The sequence below is a fragment of the Anomaloglossus baeobatrachus genome, chromosome 9, assembly GCF_048569485.1.
Source record: "Anomaloglossus baeobatrachus isolate aAnoBae1 chromosome 9, aAnoBae1.hap1, whole genome shotgun sequence".
Classification (NCBI taxonomy): Eukaryota; Metazoa; Chordata; class Amphibia; order Anura; family Aromobatidae; genus Anomaloglossus; species Anomaloglossus baeobatrachus.
In genome coordinates, this window is record NC_134361.1 from 149244442 (window position 1) to 149260532 (window position 16091).

Sequence of the window (16091 nt, forward strand, 5' to 3'; positions counted from 1 at the left end):
AAATGGGGAGAGGGAGATCATCCACCTGTAGAACAAATCCCAATTGTCTGACATACAAGGTAAAAGGATTTGTAAATGTGCTCAATATTCTAATCACATTATTGCTTAAAAAATAAAATAAACCAATGTTGGTGTTTAGTACACAATAGTAATTTGACTACATGTAGCCAATAGTAGGAGAAGCCTGGATGACAAATCATGGCACAAGACCACCAATATACAGTTAAAGGGGTTGTCCGGAACTTAAGACATTGATGACTAATCCTAAGGATAGGTCATCAGTGTTAATCAGTGGACACCAGGTACCCCGCCAATCAGCTGTTCTCAGTGCCGCCACTCAGGACTGCTCGGTTGCGGAGCTGCACTGCACAGCACAGCTCCATTAACTGTATAGTGGCCACCACTGGGTACTGCATATCCCTCCCTATTTGAATCAAAAGGGGGCAGATGTGAGGTACGGGCCGCAGCCACTATTCCATCAAACAGAGCAGTGCTCTGCAGCTGAGGAGTTCCGGCTGGCGGCCCTGGGACCAGTTGATTGGCGGGGTACCTGGTGTCCACCGATTAGACATTGAAGTGTCGTAAAGGTATTTTCTGGGGTTGTTGTTTCTGTATATCAGTAACATAACATTCTGCACCAATTCAATGGAAAGCCTTCAGATGCTATCCAAGATGCTATCCAAGATGGAAGTCACACATGGATTTTCCACAGTCTGCCCCATTATCTTTTTGACCTGATGGCTGCAACAATTTCGTCCGCCTTTGTATGCTCAATGCCATTACAGAATAAGGTCTCGTTCACACGTCAGTTTTTCATGTGTGACTGCTACACGTTTATCATGGATAGCATACATAGCTAAGATAAAGACTATTCACAGGTCTGATTTTTCACTTGGAATGAGCGGTCTATATAAAATCGCAGAGACGTCCGATATTAATCGAAGTGCATTATGTTCATTTTATGGGGCACCTTTTTAGGAGGAATCTGTATGAAAAAGACATTGTGTGCACGTAGCCTGGGATTGTTCTAGGAACAGAAAATTCAAGTACAATCAAGGTGTAGCCATACATTTTCCCATAGGTTTTCATTCAGCTTCTGCAGTGATGTAAATCACAAGTGGCGAGTGTCTATACCAGACATTGCTATCCAGGACAACCAAGTAATGGGCAACTTTCATTTTCTGAAGGCTCTCACACATGGAGGAGAAATCTGCTTAGTTGCCATTTATTCCAGTTTGTCTCAGTATTAAATTATTTCCCAAATATTGAAACGTAGTAGAAAATAGTGCTGCAGCTGATTGTTGATTGTAATTGCCTGGCACAGATTGTAGCAAGGGAACCTGAAATGCTGAAAATGGCATCTGTTCTGCAGGCAGGATGTTATGGAGGATGAGCTGAGCAGACTGACGTACAGTATTCTGCGAAGTTTCCGTTAACCTTGCATTTTAATCATTGAAACCCCCTGGTGTCTGTATGTGCATGAGGAGTCCAGTGGGTGGTCCTATCAGTGACAGACTGTTCTCTCTGCAGATTCATACAAGGAAGACTGACATGAATAGGACCGCCCACTGGACTGGTATCCATACAACTAAAGAAATTCAATAAAATATCAATTCTACTGATTATTAATAAGGGCAAATGTGCTAGGCACTCAATCGAGCATCGGGGTACTCCACTGCGTATCGTGGGTGCTTAAATGTGTAGTCCATGAAACAAAATCGAACACAAAGCTCAGACCTGCGTCACTGCATGATGTGGGCAGGCACCCCAGTGAGCCGCTTGCAGTCTCTGAATGGCTCTCATGGGAAGGGGGGGGGGTGTGTAAAAACAAAGTTTTCGCATATAGTGTGACAGGTGCCCTTTTATAGTCCAAGTAGTAATGTCTCTCTTTGGGCAGCTTGATATACTACCAGTGTAAGGAGTCTTGTAGGCTCTGCAATGCTCCTCTGGAAAGTTAAATAAGCAAATTTCCTCTTCAGATAAGAGGAGGACTTGAACTCTAGTGCCAGCTACTGGAAGTAGCAATTCTGAAACATTACAAAATACGTGACAGCAAATACAGATTCTGGCTTGGCTTTTATCCAAGCCATGTGGCAAGACTCATTAAAGGGTCAATACTGACTTTTAGGATTGCTACTTCCAGTAGGTGACACAAGAGATCAAGTCCTTTTCCTTTCTGACTTTCATTTAGGTCTGCAAATTGCCTCTTCAGAGTAAACAGTGATATCCGAACCTGCTACTGGACTCTTGGACCAAGCTCAACTGCCTTATGTAGCTCTATGAGGCTTTTGAGTTCAGGTCTGAAGACTCAGTCACTCTGGACATCATGATCCGTACTCTGTCTGAGTTTGGGCATAGAAAGGTGTGGACTGGAGGGTCATTTGAAAGGAACTGGCAGTGAATGCGATTTGGCCAACTATAGCTGGGGATCTTTCTTGTCCTGTACAAACATGGTGCCAGCACACTAAAGGCCGCTTTACACGCTGCGACATCGCTCAAGCCATCTCGTTGGGGTCACGGAATTTGTGACGCACATCCGGTCACTTTAGCGATGCCGTTGCGTGTGACACCTTTGAGCGATTTTGCATCGTTGCAAAAACGTGCAAAATCGCTCATCGGTGACATGGGGGTCCATTCTCTAATATCGTTGCTGCAGCAGTAATGCAGTTGTTCCTCGTTCCTGCGGCAGCACACATCGTTCCATGTGACACCGCAGGAACGAGGAACCTCTCCTTACCTGCCTCCCGCCCGCAATGCGGAAGGAAGGAGGTGGGCGGGCTGTTCGTCCCGCTCATCTCCGCCCCTCCGCTTCTATTGGGTGGCTGTTCAGTGACGCAGCTGTGACGTCGCACGAACCGCCCCCTTAGAAAGGAGGCGTTTCGCCGGTCACAGCGACGTCGCAGGGCAGGTAAGTAGTGTGACGGGTCTGGGCGACGTTGTGCGCCACAGGCAGCGATTTGCCCATGTCGCACAACCGATGGGGGCGGGTACGCACGCTAGTGATATAGGTCATGATATTGCAGCGTGTAAAGCGGCCTTCTCTCCCCATTACAATCAAGGAAAAATTTCAGTGCAATACACAACACAATTCACACTTAAGGGCGCTTTACACGCTGCGACATCGCTAGCGATCGCACCCGCCCTTGTCATGCGTGTGTCATGGGCAAATCGCTGCCCATGGCGAACAATATCGCAGGTACGCGTCACACGTACTTACCTTCCTAACGACGACGCTGTGGGCGGCGAACAACCTCTTTAAGGGGGAGGTTTGTTTGCTGTGATGTCACTTAGCGGGCCACAAATAGAAGCAGAGGGGCGGAGAGCAGCCACATGAACGTCACTCCCACCTCGTTGCCGGAGGACGCAGGAACGCTGTTGTTAGTTGTTCCCGGGGTGTCACACGTAGCGATGTGTGCTGCCTCAGGAACAACGAACAACCTGCGTCCAAAACTAGCAACAATATTTGGAAAATGAACGACGTGTCAACAATCAACGATTTTGTGAGTATTTGGGATCGTTAGCGGTCGCTCGTGTCTCACGCAACGTCGTCGCTAACGAGGCAGAATATGCGTCACGAATTCCGTGACCCCAGCGATATCTCGTTAGCGATGTCGCTGCGTGTAAAGCGGCCGTAAGTTTGGGAGATTCGGGCAAACCTTTCATTCTGCAACAGTCCCAATCTGCAATGGTCACAGGCTTTGCATATAACTTCCACGCATCTTCTCACGCTTTGCTCGTGTAAATTTATTGGTGAAGCAATAATGGTATAAAACCTTGTGAGAATTGATTGGATATCTATTTTATATTATTGCACTTGTCATTTTGATTTGAAAAGTACATATCCTTTCACACAAGCCTTTTTTAAAAAAAAAGCAGAAAGATGTTCATGTTCTGTAACATTCAATCCAGGGATATGCAGATTAAACTCATTTGAGCTAAATAGACAAATGGGACGGTCAGCACAGGATGAATGTTCAACCCGGTACAGACGCTAGCTATATCATGGCGGGGCTAAATATGTAAACACACCTTCCCACCTGCTTGTTTTTCCTAAATCTTCTTCCCCCTTCTCCTTTAATTTACAACTCTGGTTTCATAGAAAAAGAGAAGAGTGGAGATGCATGGAAAACAAGCCGGTGGGATGGTGCATTAACACTAGAACTACTGGACTCGTGACACCTATATAGAAATACATAGTGCAAAGTAGTCAAAATGACTACCTCAGTAGTTCTAGTGTTAAAAGGTTTGGCCCGCCTGATGTAGTGGCAGAGAGTAGGATTTCAGCGATGTGTTACTTACTAGGCTGTGTTGGTTTTTCAAGAAAATTAGTGTTTATCAGAAGATTATCAGTACAGTACCTGATGATTTGTACCTCACAGTCCCTCTGCTCTGTATAACCCCGCACCACTACAGATTTGCAGCATCCTATAAACGGATAGTGCACACAGAAAGCTGCCAATCAGTGCTATGGGCGGAGTTCTACAAGGCTCAACATTCTGTGCACTGCATGATCTGCAGCAGAGAAAACAAAATGGACAGCATGCAGACCAGCAAGTGACCCTAGAACCAGGATTAGAGTTGAGCGAGTACCTAACTATTCGTACTCGCTATACTCATAACGAGTACTCTCTACTACTCGCATATTGAATCCGAATAGTGTGTGCAATGCAAATCAATGGGTAAAACTCACAATGAGTAACCTGAATTCTAAGCACTATTCACTACTTGCAGGAATAGTATGGCATTTTGGTTACTTGTAAGGCTATGTGCGCACGTTGCGTACTAGCCCTGCAGAAATTTCTGCAGCGATCTGAAGAGCACACGTGCGCTTCAAATCGCTGCAGAAAATGTCCGTAGAAAAAAAAAAAAAAAAAAAGCAGATTCCATGCGCTCTGCCTGCAGCTCCTGCCATAGACAGAGCAGGAGCTGCCGGCAAAGCGCACGGAAGAAGTGACATGTCACTTCTTGAACGCAGCGCTTCGGGCAGCAGCCGAAGCGCTGCGCTCTAAGACGCCACGTGCGCATGGCCCCTGCACAATCTCCATAGATTATGCAGGGGACGCAGGACGCATGCAGTTACGCTGCAGTGTAACTGCATGAATTACGCACACGTGCGCACATAGCCTTACATTGCGAGTATTCCCCCATTGACTTGCCTTGCCCACGCTGTTCAGAATGAATACACGAGTATTAGACAGTACTTGTTATGAGTATAGAGAGTACAAATAGTTAGGTACTCGCTCAACTCTAGCCAGAATCTCACCCCTACATTATGCTGCACTCAGAATAAAGGGAATCTGTCAGCAGGTTTTTGCTAAGCGTACATTCACTATTCAACTATTTGGTGGGAAAACAAAAAAAAAAATGATCAAGGATAAAAAGCACAAAAAAAGTTTGCTTTTTATTTTCTACAAAAATACATCCAAATAAACGTTTTGATGACATTATTGTGCATACAAATAAAAAAAAAAAAGACACGATAATACAACAAAGAATAGGAAGTTACAAATATTTATCTTTAATATAAAAATGTATAGTCTAAATATAGGAAAATGTATAACAATGGAGGCCTGACACCACATCAAACACTATAAAAACAATGTTTACTGCCTGATTTTAAAAAGTTCACCTACAATATGTGGTCAAATGAAAAGTAACAAAATATTTAACGCCTAATAAAAGCAAAAAAATAGATTTTCAGAATTGTTAAAAACCGGTGGCACTCAGACCGGAGTTTATATAGTAAAAATACTCAGTCGACCAACAGCAGCCGATTACTGCAACGCTCTTGTGCTACCTTCACCTAATTCCTGCATGACTACAATAGGAAAAAGAAAAGACCTCATATATTAGGCCTTCATCTACCGTCTACAGAGGAGCACACAGATTTGAGATACCAAAGTCTAAGCTCTAGTCCGGCCCAGGAGATCCCGGCTGCCAAAGTGAAGTTTGGGCGCAACGGAGGACAAGATGTCAGAACCAGTTTACGGCAATTCTATTTGCTCTTCTCTATGGTGGTCACATTAATGCAGAGGAAGCCACGGAACTTTAGGAACATCCACTTTTATTACATTTATTTTTACGAACCACAATATAGATTCACTATGTGTAACCAGAGTACTGGTATGTTCAGTCTCTCGATGGATGGCCACCTCAACCACTGGACCAATAGTGATCTATAAACGTAAAATGGATTTCTAAAATATATCTGCTTTCAAACCCCGACACATTCAGACCACATAGAAATAAGAAAATATAAATTGGTCAACATAAATATAAAATACTGCTTGCGCATCATGTGCTAGAAAAAAAAAAATATTCATGGAGGGGCGTATAAAAAGTAATAAAAATACAATAAATATTTACTCTGTAAACATAAGATTCAAGCATTCAAGTATTAGGATTTCTAAATCCTGCCCATCGGAGTACTTTCCTGAATTCTTTACTTTACATTCAGCCACTTAAAAAGGAAACTTCCATTCAAAAACACAAAATTCAATATATAAAACACACATGTTGGCACAGCTCAACCGGAATAGATCCTACATCTCAATGCATCACAGTAATGAAGCGACGGCTGAACACAAGATTATATTCTTTTCACTACAGCTGACAATAGCAGTTGATTTGAAAATACAGAATAAGAACAAGAATATATTGAAGAAACAAAAAACGTAAAAAAACAAGTTCATGTTGGATGTAGCAGGACCATTACTATTTGCCAATTAGCAGGAAACACGACGCTATGTAGATTACGGCCGGCAATAACCCGGCTGACCATGGAGTGATCAAGAGAAAACAGATTTTTAACCGTTTTGCAATTCTGATGGATTTTTTTTTTTCTAATGCTCCATGATCACAAAGGCTGAAACGACCCAGATCTACGAATATAGAAATGAGACATTGGAAAATGTGCCTCATGTAGAATTTTAGCTTCAATATTTCAAACAAATAGCCACATGGTCATAGCTTGGAGTCTCATGTGGGTCACACCGGATAGGGCATGATTGAAACCTCCCAGTGTGGCCCCGAGACAGCACACTCCAAAAAACATGTAATAAACAAGAGCACTAGGAGTTCTGATGCAAATAGTATGAATTTTATTTTAATTAATAAATAACAAATAGAAAAATAGTAGGACGTTTGCAAGCACAGGTTAGGGAATTAAAAATCTGGATCCCATGGACCACAATATGAAATACAGTGATAGGTAGGTATAATAAATTGTAGGCTCGAGCCACTCACAGAATAGCATAAATGAGAATTAGACCAAATCCTATGAATTCACACTGAGCTTCACTGATCAAGTTATATTGTAATATATTATTTTACCCATTCATGGTAGTGGTGCAGGGAAGCCAGGTCCAGGGGACTAGGTCACCAAGATTCTGAGTCACATGGGCCACGACCATGAACTAAGTGGTTCATATGTATGTATAACAACAAAGTGATGCCCGTATGGATACACAGGAGTATGATGTTTAAGTTGTCTACTTAAAGACAGGTATAAAAAAAGAGGGGGAGGGCTTGAGCCTACATAGTGTCAGTGGATAAGGGCTAAGTATAAACAATTTCACATAGTAAGACAGTAATTAGTAGCAGTTCTATAGCCCAGATCCACAGTATAGCATGACGCTTACCTATTCAATGGTGGTACAGGGGAACCAGATCAGCCCAGAGGGGACCTCCGACGGCCGTTTCGCGGGATATACCCGCTTCTTCCGGGAGGAGTGAGTGTGGTGTATGGAGCCGCACCTCCCTCAAAAATGTAAATACAACACATATTAAAAACACTTGTATGGATGAGAGGATCATAGATCTCCCGCGTATCCCTGCTCCCAGCTAAAGACCTCCTCAGAAGGGTTACTTATTCCCCAATCCCAATAACAGAGGGAGGAGTCAAATCTAGAGACAAATACATAAAGGTTCAAGAGCCAGAAAAGTCAAGAGCTGAGAAACGATAGGGAGACCATACACCGCACTCACTCCTCCCGGAAGAAGCGGGTATATCCCGCGAAACGGCCGTCGGAGGTCCCCTCTGGGCTGATCTGGCTCCCCTGTACCACCATTGAATAGGTAAGCGTCATGCTATACTGTGGATCTGGGCTATAGAACTGCTACTAATTACTGTCTTACTATGTGAAATTGTTTATACTTAGCCCTTTTCCACTGACACTATGTAGGCTCAAGCCCTCCCCCTCTTTTTTATACCTGTCTTTAAGTAGACAACTTAAAACATCATACTCCTGTGTATCCATACGGGCATCACTTTGTTGTTATACATACATATGAACCACTTAGTTCATGGTCGTGGCCCATGTGACTCAAAATCCTGGTGACCTAGTCCCCTGGACCTGGCTCCCCTGCACCACTACCATGAATGGGTAAAATAATATATTACAATATAACTTGATCAGTGAAGCTCAGTGTGAATTCATAGGATTTGGTCTAATTCTCATTTATGCTATTCTGTGAGTGGCTCGAGACTACAATTTATTATACCTACCTATCACTGTATTTCATATTTTGGTCCATGGGATCCAGATTTTTAATTCCCTAACCTGTGCTTGCAAACGTCCTACTATTTTTCTATTTGTTATTTATTAATTAAAATAAAATTCATACTATTTGCATCAGAACTCCTAGTGCTCTTGTTTATTACATGAGGCACATTTTACCTGCATGGCCACAACATAAAATGATCTAAGTGCGTGAGTAAAACAGAACGCTTATTACACAACGGTGGCCGAATCCTTCACAGCCGGACTGGACAAGATGGGGGTTTTCGGATTGTCCTTTCCTTTAGAGCCATGTTCCTCAGTACTGTTCCAGATACCATAACCGAAGTAGATAAGGAAACCTAAAACACAAACCCAGATCACACAAAGGTTATGTTCAAACATTTTGTTTTTTTATGCAAATACTCAGGTGTTGGCAATAAATACCGTATTTTTCGGACTATAAGACGTACTTTCTTTCCCCCAAATGTTGGGGGAAAGTGGGGGGTGAGTCTTATAGTCTGAATGTAGGGCTGCGGGGAATGATGGTGCTGCGGTGGAGCAGGTCATCGGCGGCATGAGCAGGCTGTCGTGGGCTCGCTCATTTCATATGCATGCACCCCCCCATTATCTCTCAGCACTGAAGCTGGCACTGACAGGTGGGCGGGATGATGCGCACATACTAAACAGCCGGTCCGCATGATCACCCCTGGCAACGATGGCCTGGAGTGATCATGTGCAGCTATATTCACTGCCCACCGCGCATCATCATCAGCGTAGGGTGCAGTGATGTGACAGCCACGGCCGGCACAGACGGGAGGACGAGCGATGCTGCGGGGATCGTGGCCGGCTCCACACAGGTTAGCGGCGCTGCTGTTGGCACAGACTGGAGGAGGAGCCATGCTGCGTGGAGCGAGGAAAGGAGAGTATGAAAGGTTATTTTTTTTGTGTGCCACAGGATACAGGCCATATACCAGGATGGGGATATTTAGCAGGATGCAGCTATATGCAAGGATGGGTATTTTGCATAATCCGGCCATAGGCCAGGATGGGGGTATATAGCAGGATGCGGCCATATACCAGGATGGGGGTATATAGCAGGATGCGGCCATATGCGAAAATGGGGTATATAGCAGGATGGGGGCTATACCAGGATGAGGGACATATATATACAAAGCAGGAGGATCATTACCAGGATGGGGTACCTTAGTAGAGAATTTGGGGACATTACCCCCATAACAGTGTCAGCAGCAGATCCTCACCCCATAACACTGTCATGACCACAATTTTTTGCTTAAAATGTTATTTTCCTTCTCTAAAACCAGGATGCGTCTTATGGTCCGCACCTTATAGTCCGAAAAATACGGTACTCTGAAAAGTTTGTGAAGGTTTGTTTTATTAACACTTCTTCATTCCCATTGATTTGCATTGAGTGAATTGACATACTGCAGGTTTGAAAAAACTGCAAGGAAAAAAAAAAATGAAAAAAGAAGGGAATTTTGTTTACTTACCGTAAATTCCTTTTCTTCTAGCTCTAATTGGGAGACCCCGACAATTGGGTGTATAGGCTATGCCTCCGGAGGCCGCACAAAGTATTACACTCAAAAGTGTTAAGCCCCTCCCCTTCTGCCTATACACCCCCCGTGCTCCCACGGGCTCCTCAGTTTTGGTGCAAAAGCAAGAAGGAGGAAAAAGAATTATAAACTGGTTTAAAGTAACTTCAATCCGAAGGAATATCGGAGAACTGAAACCATTCAACATGAACAACATGTGTACACAAAAAAACAGGGGCGGGTGCTGGGTCTCCCAATTAGAGCTAGAAGAAAAGGAATTTACGGTAAGTAAACAAAATTCCCTTCTTCTTTGTCGCTCCATTGGGAGACCCAGACAATTGGGACGTCCAAAAGCAGTCCCTGGGTGGGTAAAATAATACCTCGTAAGAAAGCCGTAAAACGGCCTCTTCCTACAGGTGGGCAACCGCCGCCTGAAGGACTCGTCTACCTAGGCTGGCATCCGCCGAAGCATAGGTATGCACCTGATAGTGCTTCGTGAAAGTGTGCAGGCTCGACCAGGTAGCCGCCTGACACACCTGCTGAGCCGTAGCCTGGTGCCTCAAAGCCCAGGACGCGCCCACGGCTCTGGTAGAATGGGCCTTCAGCCCTGAGGGAACCGGAAGCCCAGCCGAACGGTAAGCTTCGATAATTGGCTCCTTGATCCACCGAGCCAGGGTTGATTTGGAAGCCTGTGACCCTTTACGCTGGCCAGCGACAAGGACAAAGAGTGCATCCGAGCGGCGCAGGGGCGCCGTACGAGAAATGTAGATTCTGAGTGCTCTCACCAGATCTAACAAGTGCAAATCCTTTTCACATTGGTGAACTGGATGAGGACAAAAAGAAGGTAAGGAGATATCCTGATTGAGATGAAAGGGGGATACCACCTTAGGGAGAAATTCCGGAACCGGACGCAGAACCACCTTGTCCTGGTGAAACACCAGGAAAGGGGTTTTGCACGAAAGCGCTGCTAGCTCAGACAGACACTCTCCGAAGTGAAGTGACTGCTACTAGAAAAACCACTTTCTGCGAAAGGCGTGAGAGAGAAATATCCCTCATTGGCTCGAATGGTGGTTTCTGAAGAACCATCAGCACCCTGTTCAGATCCCAGGGTTCTAACGGCCGCTTGTAAGGAGGGACGATGTGACAAACCCCCTGCAGGAACGTGCGTACCTGTGGAAGTCTGGCTAGGCGCTTCTGGAAAAACACAGAGAGCGCTGAGACTTGTCCCTTAAGGGAGCCGAGCGACAAACCCTTTTCCAGTCCAGACTGAAGGAAGGACAGAAAAGTGGGCAAGGCAAAAGGCCAGGGAGAAAAACCCTGAGCAGAGCACCACGACAGGAAAATTTTCCACGTCCTGTGGTAGATCTTAGCGGACGTTGGTTTCCTAGCTTGTCTCATAGTGGCAATGACGTCTTGAGATAACCCTGAAGACGCTAGGATCCAGGACTCAATGGCCACACAGTCAGGTTGAGGGCCGCAGAATTCAGATGGAAAAACGGCCATTGAGATAGCAAGTCTGGTCGGTCTGGTAGTGCCCACGGTTGGCCGACCGTGAGATGCCACAGATCCAGGTACCACGACCGCCTCGGCCAGTCTGGAGCGACGAGGATGACGCGGCGGCAGTCGGCCCTGATCTTGCGTAACACTCTGGGCAACAGTGCCAGCGGAGGGAACACATAAGGGAGCTGAAACTGCGACCAATCCTGAACTAAGGCGTCTGCCGCCAGAGCTCTGGGATCTTGAGACCGTGCCATGAACGCCGGTACCTTGTTGTTGTGCCGGGACGCCATGAGGTCGACGTCCGGCACCCCCCAGCGGCAACAGATCTCCTGAAACACGTCCGGGTGAAGGGACCATTCCCCTGCGTCCATGCCCTGGCGACTGAGATAATCTGCTTCCCAGTTTTCCACGCCCGGGATGTGAACTGCGGATATGGTGGAGGCCGTGGCTTCCACCCACATCAAAATCCGCCGGACTTCCTGGAAGGCTTGCCGGCTGCGTGTGCCGCCTTGGTGGTTGATGTATGCCACCGCTGTGGAATTGTCCGACTGAATTCGGATCTGCTTGCCCTCCAGCCACTGCTGGAACGCTTTCAGGGCAAGATACACTGCCCGTATTTCCAGAACATTGATCTGAAGCGAGGACTCTTGCTGGGTCCACGTACCCTGAGCCCTGTGGTGGAGAAAAACCGCTCCCCACCCTGACAGACTCGCGTCCGTCGTGACTACTTCCCAGGATGGGGGTAGGAAGGATTTCCCCTTCGATAATGAAGTGGGAAGAAGCCACCACCGAAGGGAAGCTTTGGTCGCCTGAGAGAGGGAGACTGTCCTGTCGAGGGACGTCGGCTTCCTGTCCCATTTGCGTAAGATGTCCCATTGAAGGGGACGCAGGTGAAACTGCGCGAAAGGGACTGCCTCCATTGCTGCCACCATCTTCCCCAGGAAGTGCATGAGGCGCCTCAAGGGGTGTGACTGGCCTTGAAGGAGAGATTGTACCCCCTTCTGTAGTGACTGCTGCTTGATCAGCGGAAGCTTCACTATCGCTGAGAGGATATGAAACTCCATGCCAAGATATGTCAGCGATTGGGCCGGTGTCAGATTTGACTTTGGAAAATTGATGATCCACCCGAAACCCTGGAGAGTCTCCAGGGTAGCGTCGAGGCTGCGTTGGCATGCCTCTTGAGGGTGCCTTGATCAGCAGATCGTCCAAATACGGGATCACCGAGTGACCCTGCGAGTGTAGGAGCGCTACTACAGTAGCCATAACCTTGGTAAAAACCCGTGGGGCTGTTGCCAGGCCGAACGGCAGTGCCACGAATTGCAGGTGTTAGTTTCCTATGGCGAAGCGCAAGAAGCGCTGGTGCTCTGGAGCAATCGGTACGTGGAGATAAGCATCTTTGATATCGATCGATGCAAGGAAATCTCCTTGGGACATTGAGGCGATGACGGAGCGGAGGGATTCCATCCTGAACCGTCGGGTTTTTACGTGTTTGTTGAGCAGTTTCAGGTCCAGGACCGGGCGGAAAGACCCGTCCTTCTTTGGGACCACAAACAAGTTGGAGTAAAAACCGTGACCCTGTTGCTGAAGAGGAACAGGGACCACCACTCCTTCTGCCTTCAGAGTGCCCAGCGCCTGCAGAAGAGCCTCGGCTCGCTCGGGAGGCGGGGATGACCTGAAGAATCGAGTCGGGGGACGAGAGGTGAACTCTATCTTGTAACCGTGAGACAGAATGTCTCTCACCCACCGGTCTTTTATTTGTGGCAGCCAGGTGTCGCAAAAGCGGGAGAGCCTGCCACTGACCGAGGATGCTACTAGAGGAGGTCGAAAGTCATGAGGAAGCCGCTTTGTTAGCGGCGCCTACGGTGGTCTTTTTAGGACGTGACTTAGACCGCCATGCATCAGAGTTCCTTTGTTCTTTCTGAGACCTTTTGGACGAGGAGAATTGGGACCTGCCCGCGCCCCGAAAGGACCGAAACCTCGACTGCCCTCTCCTCTGTTGGGATATGTTCTGTTTGGGCTGGGGTAAGGATGTATCCTTTCCCTTGGATTGTTTGATGATTTCATCCAGACGCTCGCCAAACAGCCTGTCGCCAGAAATTGGCAAACTGGTTAAGCGCTTTTTGGAAGCAGAATCTGCCTTCCATTCCCGTAGCCACAAGGCCCTGCGGAGTACCACCGAATTGGCGGCCGCAACCGCCGTACGGCTCGCAGAGTCCAGGACAGCATTAATAGCGTAAGACGCAATTGCCGAGGTCTGGGTGGTAATGGATGCCACTTGTGGCGCGGCCGTGCATGTGGCTGCTTCAATTTGCGCTTGACCTGCTGAGATAGCTTCTAGCGCCCATACGGCTGCGAATGCTGGGGCAAAAGAAGCTCCGATAGCTTCATAGATGGATTTCAACCAGAGCTCCATCTGCCTGTCAGTGGCATCTTTGAGCGAGGCCCCATCTTCCACTGCAAGTATGGATCTAGCCGCCAGTCTGGAGATTGGAGGATCCACTTTGGGACACTGAGTCCAACCTTTAACCACGTCAGGGGGAAAAGGATAACGTGTATCCTTAAGGCGCTTAGAAAAACACTTATCTGGACAAGCATGGTGATTCTGGACTGCCTCTCTGAAATCAGAGTGGTCTAGAAACATACTCTGTGTACGCTTGGGGAACCTGAAACGGAATTTCTCCTGCTGAGACGCTGACTCCTCCGCCGGAGGAGCTGAGGGAGAAATATCCAGCATTTGATTGATGGACGCAATAAGATCGTTCACTATGGCGTCCCCGTCTGGAGTATTAAGATTGAGAGCGCCCTCAGGATCAGAATCCTGATCAGCTGTCTCCGCATCATCAACCAGAGATTCCCCCCACTGAGACCCTAAACAATATAATGTCGAGGGAAAATCTAAGCGAGCCCGCTTATTCGGTCTGGGGCTGGGGTCTAAGTCAGAACCCTCAGCCTGGGATGTATGAGATACCCCGGGAGGACATTGTTGGACCAATTGAGGGGGGCCAGGGAACAATGATTCGACAGAGTCCCTTTGCTGAGATACCGGCCTGGACTGCAAGGCTTCTAGTATCTTAGCCATAGTCTCAGAGTTTTGCAAACTCAGTCCCCGTCACCTGGACAGTGTCAACAGGTGGCTCCCCCTGGGCCCCTCTTAGCAGAGGCTCCGGCTGAAGAAGTGTCACAGGGGCCGAACATTGCACACAATGAGGGTCAGTGGAACCTGCCGGTAGCGGGGTCGTACATGCGGCGTAGGCAGCATAATAAGCCTGTGTTTTGGCACCCCTGCCTTTTGTGGGCGCCATGCTATTGTTTTCCCTGAGTAACACAATAGGGTATATAGCCAGAATGAACTGTGCTCATACAGTGTAGAGTATATACTATAAACAAATAATGTACCAATACACTACAGCACCATGGGGCTAGCACCACAGGTGCTGCTTACCAGCCGCCTAAAGCGGTTGTGAGGCCACCAGAGACCGTGTCTGGGTCTCCCAGGGTTTGTCCCTCTCTGCAGCGTCGGAGGAGCTGACAGGAATGGCTGCGGCGTCCTGACGAGAGGAGGGAGCCGTGGGCGTGGCCGAGAAAGTGCGGGAACTGGTGCTCACACTGTGCACAGTGAGGGGGGTGGAGTATGCAAATCATACTCCAGCCCTCAGTGCTGCTCGTTCCGTGCAGCGTCCCGCCCTTCCCCTGCCTGTCAGGGCTGGGGGCGGGAGAAAAGGAAACTAGGCCGCAAGAAAGCCGGGGACTCGAGTATAAGCGTTGGCCGCCGTAAAAGCGCGGCCGGCGCCGAAGTCCCCGGCGAACTACAAGTCCCAGCCGCGCCGCAGTTTCCCATGGCAGCGGCGGTTAGCGCGGTAGCCCCTACATATAAACACACTCAGCGACGCTGAGTGTGTAATGGCACAGTTTAACCCGGTCAGCGCCGCGGCCCCCGGTGCACTAGCACACCCAGCAAAGCTGAGGTGTTGCCGTGCGCGGTCCCCACAGGGATACAGAGTACCTTCAAGTAGCAGGGCCATGTCCCTGAACGGTACCCGGCTCCTATCCAGCAGTCTCCACAGGAGTTGTGGATGAAGCACGGTCTCAGTGCCTGGAGACCGATAGGATCCCACTTCACCCAGAGCCCTGAGGGGGATGGGGAAGGAAAGCAGCATGTGGGCTCCAGCCTCCGTACCCGCAATGGATACCTCAACCTTAACCACACCGCCGACAAGAGTGGGGTGAGAAGGGAGCATGCTGGGGGCCCTATATGGGCCCACTTTTCTTCCATCCGACATGGTCAGCAGCTGCTGCTGACCAATCTGTGGAGCTGTGCGTGCGTGTCTGACCTCCTTCGCACAAAGCAAAAAACTGAGGAGCCCGTGGGAGCACGGGGGGGTGTATAGGCAGAAGGGGAGGGGCTTAACACTTTTGAGTGTAATACTTTGTGCGGCCTCCGGAGGCATAGCCTATACACCCAATTGTCTGGGTCTCCCAATGGAGCGACAAAGAAACTGCATGTGCACGAGATTTCAGAAATTTCAATCACTTTACTGGA

The 16091-nt window shown here is 47.8% G+C and overlaps 1 protein-coding gene across 2 annotated transcripts in view; it reads right to left on the reverse strand.

The window, feature by feature from the left end:
* Positions 1 to 8604: 8604 nt before the first annotated feature.
* The window catches only part of SLC7A3 (solute carrier family 7 member 3), a 127261-nt gene continuing 119774 nt past the window's right edge, over positions 8605 to 16091 (reverse strand). For both annotated transcript variants that reach the window (XM_075324008.1, XM_075324009.1), the window contains exon 12: positions 8605 to 8860. In XM_075324008.1, coding sequence (XP_075180123.1) covers positions 8733 to 8860 — 128 coding nt within the window. In that variant the 3' untranslated portion in view covers positions 8605 to 8732. The remainder of the gene's footprint in view (positions 8861 to 16091) is intronic.